The sequence below is a fragment of the Simochromis diagramma genome, unplaced genomic scaffold (genome assembly GCF_900408965.1).
Source record: "Simochromis diagramma unplaced genomic scaffold, fSimDia1.1 OVJJ01000438.1, whole genome shotgun sequence".
Lineage (NCBI taxonomy): Eukaryota > Metazoa > Chordata > Actinopteri > Cichliformes > Cichlidae > Simochromis > Simochromis diagramma.
Genome location: NW_024387263.1, coordinates 1,173,445 through 1,189,567, shown reverse-complemented (window position 1 = coordinate 1,189,567; position 16,123 = coordinate 1,173,445). Strand labels below are relative to the sequence as shown.

The following is a 16,123-nucleotide window of genomic DNA, read 5'->3' as shown; positions in this document are numbered from 1 at the left end:
ATGTATCGGCGGCCGCTGCAGTTCGCCGCCAGAAGCTTCGCTCATGTGTCCGCCTGCAGGGCCGCCTCCGTCGGGGGCAAGGTAAGAATCGCCCCGCTGGCGTTAGCTTAGCCGGCTAACAGGTGAAGAAGTTGAGGCTGATGTTCGAGGTGACAGCTGGGTGAACACACAGCGACAGGTGACGGAGTGAGCGCTCATCTGTCTCCGTGTGTGTTTGAGTTTCACACAGACTCACACGGACAGCCTGCGAGCTCCATTAGCAGGATTAATCTCAGGGCTCAGATTAATGGAGGCGAACTCGACCAAAGACTCGCAGTAACAGCTCTAAAGTGCGCTCCCAGTTTAAAGGCTTTCTTTACACCGAGCACAGAAACTCTACATCACACGTTCAATCCGAGGCTTCAGTCATATGTGAATAATAACGTGTTTGTCACCCGAGATAATGAAATTACTCTGTAGAAGACCAGAGTCATCAGTCACGTGTTCGAGCTTCGCTTTGGTCCAAATGTTTTAATGGGTCACTGAACCATAGACTGTATGTAAATGATGGACGTGTCAGCTGTTTGTGTTGTTAAAACCTCTGTGTTATCCTGTTGGCATGATGATGATGATGATGTTTTTAGGAGGTAGAAGTGAACGACGGTTGAGCTCTGTCCACAAACCACGTGGGTGCAACAAATAGACCAGTATAGACCGTCCAATGGTTTACTGTCAAAAACTGGACCAGAGACCAATATGACAAATAATGTGGCACAGCCGCCGTATTATTAATCCGATAACTGCATAAAAAGGACACAAACATGGTCCAGAAGTTCAGTTCAGGGACTTGTCACCTAGTCAGCTGATCCAAGTGTCAGAAAATAATCAGCTGAGCACAGTGGACTCGGTTACACTTCGGAGAGGTGCTGTTGTGTGTCAGGCCTGCGCACCAAGGTGCCGCCGCACTATAATAAAGTGAGGGTAACTGACTACTACTTTTAGTGCCGACTAGCACGAGCAGCAACATTTAAAGTTGAGGCAGCACACATCCACAGCTGGGATACTACTCAAAGTCGCCTAACTCGAGTATGAAATTAGATTAGGGAAAGGATTTTTGTATCCATCTGTAAACATGTTTGTTTTTTTTCCTGCTGTAAAGTTGGACATTTTAATATCAGAGACTTTCTCAGTCTTGTGTGCATTTCTTTCTGAGTGTGGTGAAGTTTTATTTTGGCACCGCTTTGAAATCTCGAGGTGTTTGTCTTCTGCCACAGGCCTGGCTGATTCAGTCTGTGACAGAGGCTTTAAGCTGTGCTCTTTGCACGTGTGCAGTGCAGCAGCTGTTTCAATAACCACCATTTAAAGCAACAACCAGATAATGACCTAAAGGTTCTTTAGGTACTAAATGTTTTTTGAGAATTGAACTAAAGCTTTGCCAGCAGTTGTGCTGATGCAGATGTTGAGGTTTAATATTTGTTGTTGTTCCCTCAGTGTCTCTTTGACACAGTATGTGGGAGTTTAGGCCATCAGCTCATAGCAGCGGTCTCTTCATTCTCTTTGAGCTTTAGTCCACTTTGAAAGGTTTTAAATTTACATAATGTTTTTACAAATCTGAATGAACTTAATCAGATCAGTTAATCAGATTATTGTTGCAGGTCTTTCTACTCAGTGACGTTGGGTGGTGCAGAGACTTAATCAGTTTATAAATGTTGACTCAGACAAAGCCTGTCCAGCAGTCAGAAGGTTAACGAAGGATGTTTCGTGCAGTTCAAACAAAAAATGCTAAAGGGTCACGAAAACTGGCTAAACCTGAGAACGACACTGAGCTGTGACGTGAAGATCACTGCTGTTAGTGGGAGACGAGCAGGTGTTTGATCCGTCTTTAAAAACAAGTCAACAAAGAAAACAGTCGATCGTTTGTGTTCAGCCTGACTTAGCTTCTCTCTCCTTGCAGGGGTTGGATCAGGAAGCCTGTTTCAGAGCGCTGGCCGCCTGTCAGCAGGCGGGCGTCTCCTCTCCATTAGTAACGCCGTGCCGGACGCTGCATGTCGCCACACAGGTAACATCTCACGCAAGCACATGAACAAATAACCCTCATTGTTTAACCCACAGATGGACTGCTTAAAAACAGCTGTGCAGCAGCTCTTTTGTCCCAGTGGGGGGGCCACCGATATGTCAAACATATATACTCTTTGCTGATAAATAACACTTTGCTTTTCACTCGGTCGATTCCATCTCCGTCATCTCGGAGACATTTTGTGAAGCCAGTTGTTCTGCACTCGGGACCTCCTCGTTTTCTGCTTAATTGAAAACAAATAAACTGTAATTCCTCTTTTAAAGGGTTGATTATTCAGCCTGTAGTTTTTCACACCTGCTTGGATTTCAGGATGAATTTAATGAATTCTGAGTTCAGTCGTGTCGTATTCGTGCCTTTAAAGCACTTCCTGCCTGCTCCGTGTGTTCGAGGCTTCAACTGGTTTTGTTGTTTTTAATGAAGCTTGAAAACTGGGAGAAAACTTCGGCACATCTGCGCGTCCTGATGAAGGTTAGCGGGGTCGTGGTGGCTGTAATAAAACTGTCAAAGCACGAAGACGGCGTGCAGCTCGGAGTAGGTCAGCGTATTAATTTAGTGAGCGGTAAAGGTCGCGCCGCACAGGTGCGTCGCCACGTGCTGATTTAACGAGGGTCACGCAGCACACGTTTGACATCCCACCTGCTGAAGGAGCAGTTTCTGTTTTCGCTGTCGTTTTTTCACCGCTCCGCTTTTTCTTTTTGTCCTTCAGCTCCGTAACGTGAAGGAGACGCATCAGCACACGGACGAGGAGGTCGGCGCCTTCACAAAGCTCATCGAGGCGATGGGCTTCACGGGACCGCTCAAATACAATAAATGGGTGAGTGCAGAAGAGACGGGTGAGACGTGGGCTGAAAACGAGCAGGTGATGGTGATTTGGCTTCATTTGATGTGTGAAATCAACACGAGCACGTAGTCATGTTAAATGTGTTTAATGTGCCTCCCAGGCCGCCTGTTACCTGCTGACGTGTCCGTTCTGCACTCAAACAACCTTTCATTCAAAAGCAACACGCTTACGTCCTTTAAACGCACCTTCTGATGAATGTGTGCCACCCTGATTGGTCGACACGTAACAAAAACTAACCGGTGTGTCGGGTCAGACGTTTCTACCTGTACTGTCAGGGCAGCGTTTCCCCTCCTGCTCTCTGTGGTTGAATAAAACCAAACTGCACTTGGACACAACAGAGTAATAAAACTTGTTGTGGAAGATGCAGAAGGCCAAAAATACAAATAACGTCACTGCAGTGGGAGTGATATTCACCAGAGGTGTGTGTGTGCACGCGTGTGTAGCTTTCATTCATGGCGTCACACTCTTGTAGTCGGTATGTTTTCCAGGAATGCGCAGGTCACTAAAGGAATAAACAGTTGGAGCTGTGGCAGGCTTCAGTGATGTGGGAGGTTTTGGCTAAAGGCGGGAAGGTTGCGTGTGTGCCGAGGAATGTCAGGCGAGCAGAGAGCTGGGCCGCCCGCCGGACCGGCAGCGTTTGGCTCGCTGGCACACCTCCGAACTCGTGTCCTGCTCCTGCGCGTGTTTACTCTACAGATAAAACCGCCGTCGGAGACGCACAGATCAGCCTTAAATCCCAGAACAATCCCACAGAAATGCTCGCTGTTGTTGAATGAAGCCCATCGGGCGAGTCGCCCTTCCAGCTGAAAGTTGCTGAACCAGGCAAACATTTGGATAAGTTTGCCTGTTTGATGTCATTTTTTTTTTACCCCCCCCCCGTCTCCATTGACAAATGTTGGTAATGGAAGTGTAGTGGTGCATTTACACTAGGCAGGAAGTGTAATTACTCCCACACAGTCCAGCCAGCAGGACGAGGAGGAGTAAAGAAAGGCTGGAATGAGTGTCTGCACTGTGGCCGCTGGGGTGTAAAGGCTGATTGGCTGTTACTCGGGCAGCGTGGCCCCCTGACAGCTTCAACAGGAAGCCAGCGTGTTGTCTCGGCGCCATCGCAGGAGGGTCGCCTGCCGAGGCCTTTCCTATGAGTGATGTTTGCCACAACGCAGCAGAGCTCTGAAGTTGGTGTTTTCCTTCACTTACGCCATGTTCAGCTGCCATCAAACGCCATCACTAAGCCCCTCCTCCATTTCTGAATGTCAGTGACATCATGAGAATCAGCTGATTGAAATACTTCCCCTCATGAACGCCCCGACTCCCCTTTCATGTCTGGTGAGAGCAACTCGGAGCTGTCAGCTGTCGCTGTGAGTGCGATGTTGTGGTTACAGAGTGACGACGTCAGACGTGATGTTTTTGTTTCCACAGAAAATCAAGATCGCTGCTCTGCGGATGTACACGTGCTGCGTGGAGAGAATCAACTACGACGAGTTCTTCGACAGTGAGTTTACCACGCTCGGCTCCCTGGGCCGCCGTTCATGTTTGTTCCCACTTTGCCTCGGACATGCTTATCGGTGACTGGCTTGTGTTTGCTGATATTTATCCCAAAAAAAACCTGAAGAACAACTTTTCTCAGTAACATAAAAACACAAACGCAGAACAAACCGAAGAGCTCAGATATAAATCTCACGTAATGAGAAGCTTAAAACGAACGCTGATTTGACTCCCAGCTGTGAAGGATTCAACTCTGAGCTGAGGATTTGTCCTCCGTTCTGTGGTATCGTCACCTTCCCGCTCAGGCGTGGACGGTAAATGTGTCGCTTTGTGTTTTGGAGACGTTCAAACCTTCAGCTCTGCCGCTTATTCCCCTTAAACTCTCAGATATGAGTGTTTTAAAAAGAAAAGCACATCTCATGTTAGTGCTGTGCGATATGACCAAAATCTCATTTATCGTCCCGACAGCCATATTTATCACAAAAATGTTACATTTTCTGTAAATTCTGTGAATCTCGATGCATGAAACGATACATTTGTAGACATAAGTTGTAACGGCCGCCATTTTTCTTTGTGAGTATTTATCCCACGATGTGCTGCGGGGAAAAGCCCGTTCTAACGTTTGAGTCTGAGGTTTATTTGGAGCACCTGGCGGCTCTTCGTTGCTCCTCATCAGTAAACTCTCTCCACACTCTGTCACGTGACTCTTGCGTCGGTGGCAGCAGAGGTTTGTCGTGTTTGAGTCTCAGGTGTTGGTGTGAGACTTCTCATAACCAAACCATGTCCATGCTGCAGTGTCAGCCCCTCGTTTTGATTGGTCCTTCTGTTTGTCGTAATTTATTTTGAAAAATCTCAAAAAGATCTTCAGCTTTACTGTGAAAGATTTATGTGGGAAATAAACAAGCGGACGGCAGAGCCGCATGCTGGGTTTACCTTCGTTGTTGCTAACGACAACGTGTAAAAACAGTCACTTGTCTGTCCGCAGTGTGTTTATTTTAAATATAAGAGAGAGAACATTAACCAATGAATACGGCTGCTACAGTGACCATCAAAACCATGAACAATGTTCCCGCAAACAGTTTTTGCGACACCTCGAAACAATGATGGTGTGTAAAATGAAACGATAGACGTTTTCATATCGTCGTCCGATATACGTGGTGACGTCAAACAGCCCTACCGTATGCTGATGTAGCTGCAGAGTCTGACGCAGGTGCGGCGTGCAGAGAATCCTAATGAATCCTAATGTGTGTGTTTCAGAGTGCACCCTCCCTGACACTCTCAACTCCTGGTTCCTGGTTGCACAGCTGCACGTATGGTGAGTCGCACAAACGCATCCTCTCAGCTACCAGTTTATTAGGTACACCTGTACAGCTGGATTTATCCAATCAGCCAATCAGATGGTTTGTTTGCTGCTCTGAGGAATCTGTGTGCTGATTGGCGTAAGCAGCAAAGGGAGCCGTGGTCCGTGTCGACCGCGCTGGCTGTGCGGTTGCTGCTCTTCCGTGCATTTATAGCCCAGTCGTGTGTCATGTGATGTATTTTTGCTTTGACAGTTATCTTCCTTCACATGTTGTGTAGCATTAAACGTCCTCTGTAGCATGCAAAGAATCCAGTTCACAGTGAGAGAATGCATATAATATATAATTGTATTATTATTATTGATGTGTTAATGTGGTCTAATTGGAAGCGTCTGATAGTTTTTAATGATGTAATGATGTCGCTGTTGCTCCTGCTGTGGCTGGGACAGTGACGCTCTTCATACGATGAGCACACGGCTTCACTCGTCACAGCGATTTAAGGCTGCGCGCTCGTTTCAGTCTCCTTGTTGTGTTCTTGTGCTCTCAGGATGTGTTTGGTGCGGATGCGTCAGGAGGGCAGAGAGGGGAAGTACATGTGCCGTTACATCGTGCACTCCATGTGGGAGGATGTGGAGCAGAGGAGCAAAATCATGGGGGTACGTTATGTTTCTGATCTTGAAGGGAAAAAAATGAAATTCAGAGGCGTGAAAGCAGGTGAAACAGTCTCAGCTGAGAGTATTAAAGTCTCCACAAAGACACCAACACACGTAGAGACAACCGACCTCTACGTGTGCAGCAACGTCTGCATAACTTCTGCAACTAAACGAAAGCAACAGAAGCAATACCAACAAAGCAGCCACGGTAACTACAGCAACAGCTGCAACCAGACCCTCTGTCATATCATGAAGTGCACACACACACACACACACACACACACACACACAAACAAGCTGGTGCACACACACACGTAGGCTGGTGCACAGCGTGCATGGTGCACAGGCTGTAAATATCATGTGACTGTATTTCCACTTTTCAGCGTCACTGCTGGGAGAAAGATCTCAGCCTGTTGGAACTTTGTATGTTTGATTCCTGAAATCCTGATTTATTCTTGGTTTAAAACTAAAATGATCATGTAACAAAGGTTTTCTGTTACTCATTCATTCGGGTTATTTACTGAAGCTGAGTTTGCAAATTCAGATATTTTCCAGCTGTTTAATTCCTGCCAGAGTTTTAGTTTGTAACAGAAGCTTTCACTCTAATTCTCCCTCAGCGACAAAAATCCCGTGTTGAAGCTTTTGCATCAACTCGGCTGATTGGCTGATAGGTTTGTGGTTACGGCCGCAGCAGAGGTTGCGCTCCTGTCAGAATCAGCCAGCTCTCCTGCTGGAACAGAATCTGGATCTTCAGGTTCCAGCAGGAATGCTTTGGCAGTGGTTCAGTCTCCTGCAGCACACGGTCAGTGTTTCACAGCTGTGTGATGTGAATGTCGATCAGCACGTACGAGCTGCCTTCGCCACGAACAGGACTCGTGTTGCTGTGCAGTCTAACCCTGATCTGAGTCAGCTCCACTGAGCTGCTGCATCTGCTTCATAATGTCAGTAACCAACTGTTCATGGAAATGTGGTGATTACAGACTGTTTTCAACTGAAGCATGAAAGTGAAAAGATGAGAAAACAAAGTAACAGAATAGACAAACGCACAACACTCGTCTCCTGCTCAAAATGTGAACTTTGAATAATTGGGATTATTTACTCAAACTAAATTAAAATATTTTTGACTTTTTTCTGTTGAAAGCTGCAAAGAAATGCAGGAAACCCTGTTTTCTGAAAGAAAAGTCACATGATCAGAGCACACACAGATCTACCGCACGCTCTGAAGTAAATTAAAAGGTTTCTGTAATTTTGGGATTTGCAAACTTGGAAGTTTTCCGCCCACAAAGTAAACCACAAAGATTCAAAGTCAGCATTTCTTTTGTTTCCTTTGCTTTCCTGGAAATGCCCCGGACCACCGATACAACCCCAGCTCACTGGGAATGCTCAGTCCAGCTTATCCCAGCTGCATTTATCTGCAGATCCTGTAAGCTGCACCGTCCAGTAACTGTTGTCCTCACGGGGAGGACGAGGCTCGACTGTGTAGCACTGATCAGCTGACTTTGTCAAATAACCTCATATAAATAAATCTATTAAATATGGACTGAATGGAGCAAACACACTGACAAGCTGCTGCTGCTGCAGCTGCTGCAGCTGCTGCAGCTGCATGGTGGAATAAACGCCGAACAGCTTCGAGTGAGTCGGGATCCGACGCATGTGTGATCCAAATACTGCATCGGTGCATCTGGACCATTCATAGATCATCTTCCCAGTTAAAGGAGCAGCGTGAAGCTAAAGTGTTCATCATGGACAAACGACTGCAGGTCGGTTAGCCCTTCCTCCTGTCACGCCCCTCCAGCTTTCACTGCACCCTCGAGCACTCCACCCATCCAGGTAATAAAGGTACTCTGAGCTGTCTTTGGGCACATAGTCTCAACTTATTTCAACCTGCAGACGCAGGTAAGCAACCTTCTGTTCAGGTGCCAAGTTCGGGGGATAAAAGTAGACCCACCCCTGCTCACCACCTTTCACTGAGGCCAGCTCCACAGTGGAACAGAGGCCAGCCCCGGGTTCAAGATGCTACACTGTTGAGGCGAGTCCGAGTCTGAACCCTAGCTGGGAACTCTCAGGCTGTTCCCCACCAGAGGGGTGCTGTTCCAAGAGCCACTTTTGGCAACCAGGGATTGGCCCGCAGGGGTGTCCGCCCCTTACCGTGGCCCAATCCACACAGCACCAGACCCCTACACCTCCTGCCACGGGTCAGGGAGCCGCAGGAGCGAACTGTCCAAAAGTCGTAGGTATTAAGTTACTGTTTTAGAAAGCAAAAGCTGGAAATGTTCATCATTTAGAAACTGGCGCTGGGCAAAGTTTGAAAACTGGCTTTCTGATTGTTTTTCTTTATTAAATGTAATTAACTTAATCGCTTTAGCTCCAGAATGAAACATGAAAACTTCAGCAGGGCAGACGTTTGGAACTGAAGAGCTGAGAACGAGCACACGCTGATGACTGATTATTTTACTGCATTAATACAGACTTGACAGCAGCAGTATTTTCCACAGCAGCTCAGGTTCCTCAGAAGTGCTTCTGTGACATTAAATCGCCACAAATCTACACAAACACGTCTCCAAGCTAAATGTCATTCTGTTACATAAATATTCATTATTTCAGCCACATATTTCCCCTTCGAGCTGATGCAACAGTGCATTCAGTTTTATCCGTGCCGTTGCATGCTACAAAGGATGCAGGTTTTGTTGATTTTAAAGTTTTACATCAGCGTAATTGTGCCAACAAATCCCCGGAGAGCGAGCCTGGCTGCGGCCGCCGTGTCCACAGAGTCGTTCCTCTATTTTCTGTCAGTGGAGCAGCTCCAGGAAGTGTCGCTCATTGACATAAATCTGGGCTCTGAGCACACGAAGCTTTCAGAAACACTTTGTCCTTCTATAATGCAGATTATTCTGGATTCGAGTCTCAAAGCTAACAGAGGGGAAAAACCCACTTTAATTACGGGTGTTTGCGTTTAAGAATTAAAGAGTTGTGACAAAGAATGTAAATGTAGGGCGGCAGGATATTAAACAGGGTCAAAACGCGTAAAAGCACAGCTCGAGCAGTCTGCTCTCACTCCTCAGAGCATCCTCGGTTCTTTCCTCACGTCGTGGTCCCAAAGTGAGACACGCCTGCCTCTGAGCCTCGTTTATGAATTACCCGTTTGTACCCCTCCACTTACTGTTAAGCCTGATATTTTTAGGTGCTTTAAAATTCTCCAAAATCAAACAGTTTGGTGCTGCTGAGGGTTAAAACGGTCCACAGTCTCAGCATCCTTCACAAAACGTCATCGTACCAAAACATGCACAAACGCTACGTCAGACCTGAAAAAGAGGATTTACGAGTTTTTGGCTGAATTAGATGATCGATGCTGTTCTCAGTCAAAGTTCATGCTGAGGATTCTCAGTAGCAGAGACACTGTGGGAGGAATGCGACGTCAAAAGCCGACCAAACTTCGTCCAATAGAACATCCGAGACGATCCATGCACAGCTCCAGGTTTCCACGCCTGATCCATGTCCACACTGAAACCTCAGCTGGTCCCGATTCTTCACCGAGGCAGTGAAATATTTGGAGTCCAAGACCCCGTCAGCTCGTGGGCTGCAGTTACAGAGTTTTAGCTGATGGCTAACGCCCTGACGAAAAAGGTTGTGAATGCGATAACTTGAGAAATTGAAATTGAAACCATCGGTGTATCTACTAAAAACATCAGATGAGTTCGGATCTCAGGGACCTCGACCTCGAGGTCATGGGTCAACTTTTCTGAAAGTCTTGTGAATGCGCTAACTTGAGTACAAGGCGGTGTGGGATTTTGAGATTGAGATCTTTACTGCATCTACCAGGAGGCTGAGGGTGCTGTTGGCTGCTGCCAGTATTTTAAACACTGAGCTGAAAGACGTGCAGCACAGGAACAGAGCTGATAAAACGCTGGAGAGGCGTCACAGACTTTTGGGTTCGTGCCTTCAAATAGAAACAGAACTGCAGAAGGGCCAGAGCTTCATCCAGTGCAGGACAACATTTTCTGCCTGATGCAGCTTTCCTTGTTGGAGCAGAAAAGTTTTCATCTTTAAGCGTGTGGTGTAAACACTCATAAAATCAGAGGGTTGCCGTTCAGGTGGGAGCAGGAGGGACTGGTCTTTGGAGATTTAGTTGACTCGTAGTGAAGGTGTGAATCCACACCTCATCACAGCCGCTTGGATTTGGCGGTAAAGCGAGCTCAGCGGCAGCCAAGCAGCAGCTTTCAGCGCTCTTCATATTAAGGAGCTCTTTAGTTTTGCTCCTTTTGCTTCGTGTGACAGAAAGAGGTCAGAGATGAGAAATTACAGTCTGGCTTGTGAGGTCACTCCTGCAGCGTGCGCACGTATGCATCGGTCGCGTACGCGGCAGGTGTTTTCACAGCTGCATACGTGACCTTTTGTCAGCATGTGAACGTAAACCTGCGTGTTCTGTATGTCAAGCGTGTCAGCACAGAGTTACAACAAAGTCCGGTTTCTTTTAAAGTTCAATAGTAAAGATGTTCAGACGTCGATTCTGACCTCACATTTCTCTTGTTCAGAGCTCACTTGTTTTGTGACCTTTAACCTTACGCTGAAGTCATTAACTTAAGTCATGGAAGTTTGCAGCTTCTTTACGTCCCAGCTGTACACACAGAGCAGCTGTTTTCAGCTGGTTTCTCTCCTGTAGTCAGACTGAAAGGTGAAACGAGACGTTTACTGGCAGAAAAACGATCTGCTGATGTTTTGATGATCAAAGATTTGTTTCAGTGCTCGCCAGCAGATCTGTGGGAGCGCTCGGGGACGTTTCCTCTGTTTTGTGGGGCGATCATGGCTCAAGAGTTGGGAGTTTGCCTTGTAATCGGAAGGTTGCTAATTCGAGCCCCGACAGTCTCGGTCGTTGTGTCCTTGGGCGAGACACTTGACCCGTTGCCTACTGGTGGTGGTCAGAGGGCCCGGTGGCGCCAGTGTCCGGCAGCCAGGGTGGCTGTGGCTACAATGTAGCTGCCATCACCAGTGTGTGAATGTGTGTGTGAATGGGTGGATGACTGGATGTGTAAAGCGCTTTGGGGTCCTTAGGGACGAGTAAAGTGCTATACAAATACAGGCCATTTACCATTTTTATTTAGCAAGTTAAAGTTTTTAGTGAACCGTCCGTTCATGATGTCACATTTCAATCATTATCACGACCTGAGCCTGTTACAAACAGCAGATAACAGCAGTAGCCTCAGTACAGCAGTCAGAGATACTGAGGAAGCCTCACTGTGCACAGCTGACTGTGACGTTACCCTCAGCGATATTCAAACAGTCCAAAAGCTTCGTTTGCACATTTATGCAACAGCAAAATACATTTTTCCATCTAAAGCATTAGTTAGCAGAAGAATTTGACTTATTTTCATTCTTATTAAGTCTTATTATTTGTTTGATGCTTGCTGAATAATCCATCTGATGAGATTCCCGAACGTTCTTTTAGTCCGGACGTTGCGTTTGAGCTCCTGCTGCTGACTGACTGCAGGTTTCCCAGCCTCACAGCCAGTACAGCTGCATGACGTTAGCACCGTTCACTAATGATGCGGCTGCAGCACTGTTTGATGGCCAAAGCTGTACGTGTATCAGATCAGGAGTGTTTATCGGACTGTAGAGTCATAAATATGAATAAACTGAATATCTTTAAAGGAACAGGCGAGAAAAGCAAGAAGCGAGTTAGATAAACATGCAGCCGTGAACATCGTGAAGTCTTTTTTTCCTTGGAAAATCATCTTTTTTTCTTCTTTTTTTTCTTGATTCCCTAAAACGCAAATTTCCTAATCAAGCTCTACATGAGCAGCTTATATTTACACAGCGAGCAGCAGTGATTGGAGCTGCTCTAAGGTTTCATAGTGGCTGAGGCAGAGCGCAGGAAAAACATCGCTCATTTTCTCCACGTTCATAATCACTGCTGCGCCTCCTCAGCGCCCGCACTCTCTACACTGCAGCCTGCAGCATTAGGAAACGTTCACCTTTGGATTCAGTGGCGACAAACCCGGCTGTGCGGCAGCAGGAAGGTTTTCTGACATTTATTTTTGCTGTGTGCACGACAGCGTTGGTGCAAACCTTCGCACAGACCCTACAGTATGATCCGTGTGATTCACCTGCGGCCCGAGAGCTTCAGTCATCCAGTCGAACAAATGAACAGCACAGGGAGCGTTTTTTGATTTTACTGGTCAATGTGTGGATTTTTAAAATTTATTTATTTATTTTTCTATTAAAAATGGTGAAAAGTATCATGTGTATATGAATAGAAAAAGAATTGGGAATCAGAATGTTTTGCAGTTTTTACTTGGTTATCAAAACTTCTTTGATCAATCAAATGATGAACCTGTACTTTATTTAACTTTTTTTTTTTTTTTCTTTCAATATTGACATCTCCAAAATTATTGGAAGTGTTTGGACAAACCTGGGACTGGACATTCAGCGTCCCCATAGAGTTAACCTGACAGCAGCCATATTATTGGTCAGATAATGTCATTAAAAATGCACCAAAAGGCTCTGACAGCACAAACACAGTCCACAGAGCAGACAGCTAGCAGCTACAGCCGCCTGTGTCACCATCCACCTGTCAGTCAAAAAGAGGCCACGCCCCCTAATATTCAAACTTTAAGCCTTATTGCAATTTTACCCCCTCTGCAGCTATGAAGGAATAATTCTCCACAGAGACCAAACAGTTTGTGTGTCAGACTCCAAACATGTTTATTTCTGCTGTAAAGTTTTAACATGGGAGTCTATGGCACTGACTCCCTGCTGGAGCCTCTGCTGGACGTTAGAGGAACTGCAGGCTTCTGCACTTCAGCCTTGGCTTCACTTTTCCAGCCCAGACGTTTCTGCCTGGCACGAATGTACAAATCTTGTATTCTCGATCTCTGCTGTGCTTCACTCTGATTTGTCTTCCTCTGTTTAATGATGCAGATTGATGCCATCCACAGAAAGGAAGCGATGAAAGCGATGACCGAAACCTTCTATGCAGCGATATTTGGATACGACGAGGTAAGACAAAGAATTTTAAACTTGCTGTTTTACGGCCGACATTCAAACTCGGCTCAAAGGCGACTGGAAATCTGTTTCGAATGACCTTTGAGAGTTCATCTTAGATGCACTGCAGACTCACTCAATTTTAACTCCGGTCCAAAGTCTGGATCCTGATTGGATCACACAGCTGGGACATGTCAGCAAACAACAACTGCAGATATCAGGTTGCATGTGAACACGTGTGTTGGTGCCTGCAGGGAATCCTGTCCGATGACTGTGTGCTGGCGGCGGCTCTGTGGAGAAACCTGTTCAACCGTCAGTGTGAAGACCCCGGACAGCTCGAGCTCATGGTGGAGTACGTCCGCAAACAGGTGAGCTTTAGTCTTTCTAACACGTGCACTTTGTTGCGTTTGAATTGTGTGATGTCCTGATAAGACCTCGGCACATGCTTCGGGCCCACGTTCTCCAGGCTTGACTCCATCTGTTTTCTTAACCACAGGAATCCAGAGTCTTCTGCTGATGAGCAAATTGGGTTTAACACTGGTTTATGTGCACGTCTCCATGCAGAGAGCTCTCCCACAGTGAGCTGCTCGCGGTCCGACAGAATTAGTTGGTTTTCCATGTCTGCACTGAGAGCTCGGGGCTTATTAGGATAGTTCTTCAGCAGCGCTAAAGAAGCAAAGCTGATTATTTACCGTCCATCTACGTCATTACCCTGAGCGATGGGCGTGAGCTCTGGGTAATGACCCAAAACACGAGTTCGCGGTAATAAGCGGTTAAACTGAGTTTTCTCGGAAAGGTGGCGAGGCTCAGCGTTACACAGCGGGTGAGGAGTCTCATCATTCAGGAAGGACTCGGGATGTCTCTTCCTGGGTGAAGATGTCCTACCTGGAGGCTCCCGGGGTAGAAATGAGACTCTCTCAGCTGGTCTGGGAACAGCTCGGTGTTCCCCGGATGAACTGGAGGAGGGGGGGAAGGGTGAGGGAGGTCTGGGCCTCTCTGCTTAGGCTGCAGCCCTAAGACTCAACTCCAGGGAAGCAGCAGAGGATTGATGGACGTGCGAGTAGTTCTAAATGTTGATGGAACCTGGAAATTGTACCTGATGTGTTTCCTTAGAAATGCGTGAGATTTATTCACAGAGTTTATGACGCAGTAACGTTTGCAGAAAGGAAAACAGTCGATGTTGATCCATCAGCTGTGAGGGTAAATGTGGACGTGCTGCTGTGTGCAGATGCAGTACATCGACGCGCTGGACGGGGACGACCTGCTGCTCACAGGAGAGGTGAAGTGGCGCCCCCTGGTGGAGGAGAACGCACAGAGCATCCTGAAGGTGGTCAAACCCACGTACAACGATGCCGGACTGTGACAGACACTTGTTGCACTTCAGTTTCCTTTCATCCTTTCCTGGGTTATGTTTTCTCCTCCCCTTCTTTTCCTCATAACTCCTCCTCTCCTCTGTTATGAGATTTTAATTTGACATCAGCTCTGTTGTTGTAGCTTTTTTTTTCTTCTTTTTTCCTCTTGTGTTCAGAGCACTTATTCTCCCAATGATGTGTCCACCAGAGGTCTGATTCTGGAGGGTCGGTGTATATATGTAGATTAGACGGTCAGGGATGAGGATTGTGGGCCGCGTCGCACGTACAGCCGCTGTCCTCCATCTTTGTCCTGTTGGGTTTGAGAGTGTCCGCTGCTTCCTGTCTGTGAAAACACACATATTTATATTGTCTCAGTTTTATAAGTACCGCCACGCTGTATTTATAAAGTATTTTGTACCTTCGAGCTTGCTCTTCTCCTGCAGAGGTGTCGTCTGAGACTTCTGTTACTGCTCCTTCACTGTGTTTAAATAAAGTTTTGCTTTGAGGTTAAAATGATCCTTGTAGGTTGTCAGTGAGGTGTCCATGATGCTCTCACACCGCAACAGGAAGCTGAACCCTCAAAGACACGACGTCATTCTTGTTTTTAAAAAGTGAATAAATAAAGTTTTCTCTGAACGGCGTCTGCTCCTGACTCCTTTTCTGTGCTCAGTTTTCTCAGGTTAAATGCAAAGTTGTGGTTTATTTATCTACTGCTAATACCAGGTGAACGTGGCAACAGATGGCTGCAGCAGAGGAAGAAGAATTTAAATTAAAGGAAAAAAGATCTTTGACCTTATAAATATAAAACTTTTCTTTTATTTGTATGGCATCATTTATATGGATTACAATAACAGCTGCCTCAATAAAATGACCCCCTATGACCAAGATTTTTGGCAACAGTGGGAAGGAAAAACTTAACAGGAAGAAAGATCCAGCAGAACCAGGTTTGGGGAGGGGCGGGGCCATCTGGCACGACATGTGCTGTGGAAGAGAGCCAGAGATTAATAATCATAATCAATACTCATAGTTAAATGTTTGGAGGTCAGAAATAATCCAGTAAAAATGTTAAAAAGTTTTGCCTCCTTCCTTCACACAGACGTCACTCAGCTGTGACGGACCAATAAGCGCCCTCTGGTCGAGGCTCGAGCTCAATGATGATGATGTCAGATTGTCCTCCTGCGTATGTTCAGGTCTGCATAACATCATGAGCTAATCTAAGGCACACGTGGGCGTGTCTGTGCTTGTACAGAGTGAGAGTGCCCTTCATACTTTGTGTTGTTTCTTTCCCGATGTCTGTCTTTTGAAACTTGAACGTGTTTATAAGGAAGAGAGAAAAAAAACAGAAGATTGACCTTCACCGTCAGAGCTCAGCTCAAGAGAAATCACGAGGCGCTGCCGCACAGGAAATACAAAATCCATCAGAGTAAAAGGATTGTGTGCGCTGCTGAGTTGGACTGTGG

The 16,123-nt window shown here is 46.4% G+C and overlaps 1 protein-coding gene across 1 annotated transcript; it reads left to right on the top strand.

Annotated features, from left to right (window-relative positions):
* On the top strand, positions 1 to 15,303 carry LOC120715415 (ubiquinol-cytochrome-c reductase complex assembly factor 1). Its single transcript, XM_040002414.1, has 9 exons — positions 1 to 81; positions 1,934 to 2,038; positions 2,763 to 2,870; positions 4,317 to 4,389; positions 5,640 to 5,697; positions 6,228 to 6,336; positions 13,249 to 13,326; positions 13,566 to 13,679; positions 14,540 to 15,303. Exons 1-9 carry the CDS (start codon positions 1 to 3, stop codon positions 14,672 to 14,674), a joined length of 861 nt encoding a protein of 286 aa, XP_039858348.1. The 3' UTR covers positions 14,675 to 15,303.
* The last annotated feature ends 820 nt before the right edge of the window (positions 15,304 to 16,123 follow it).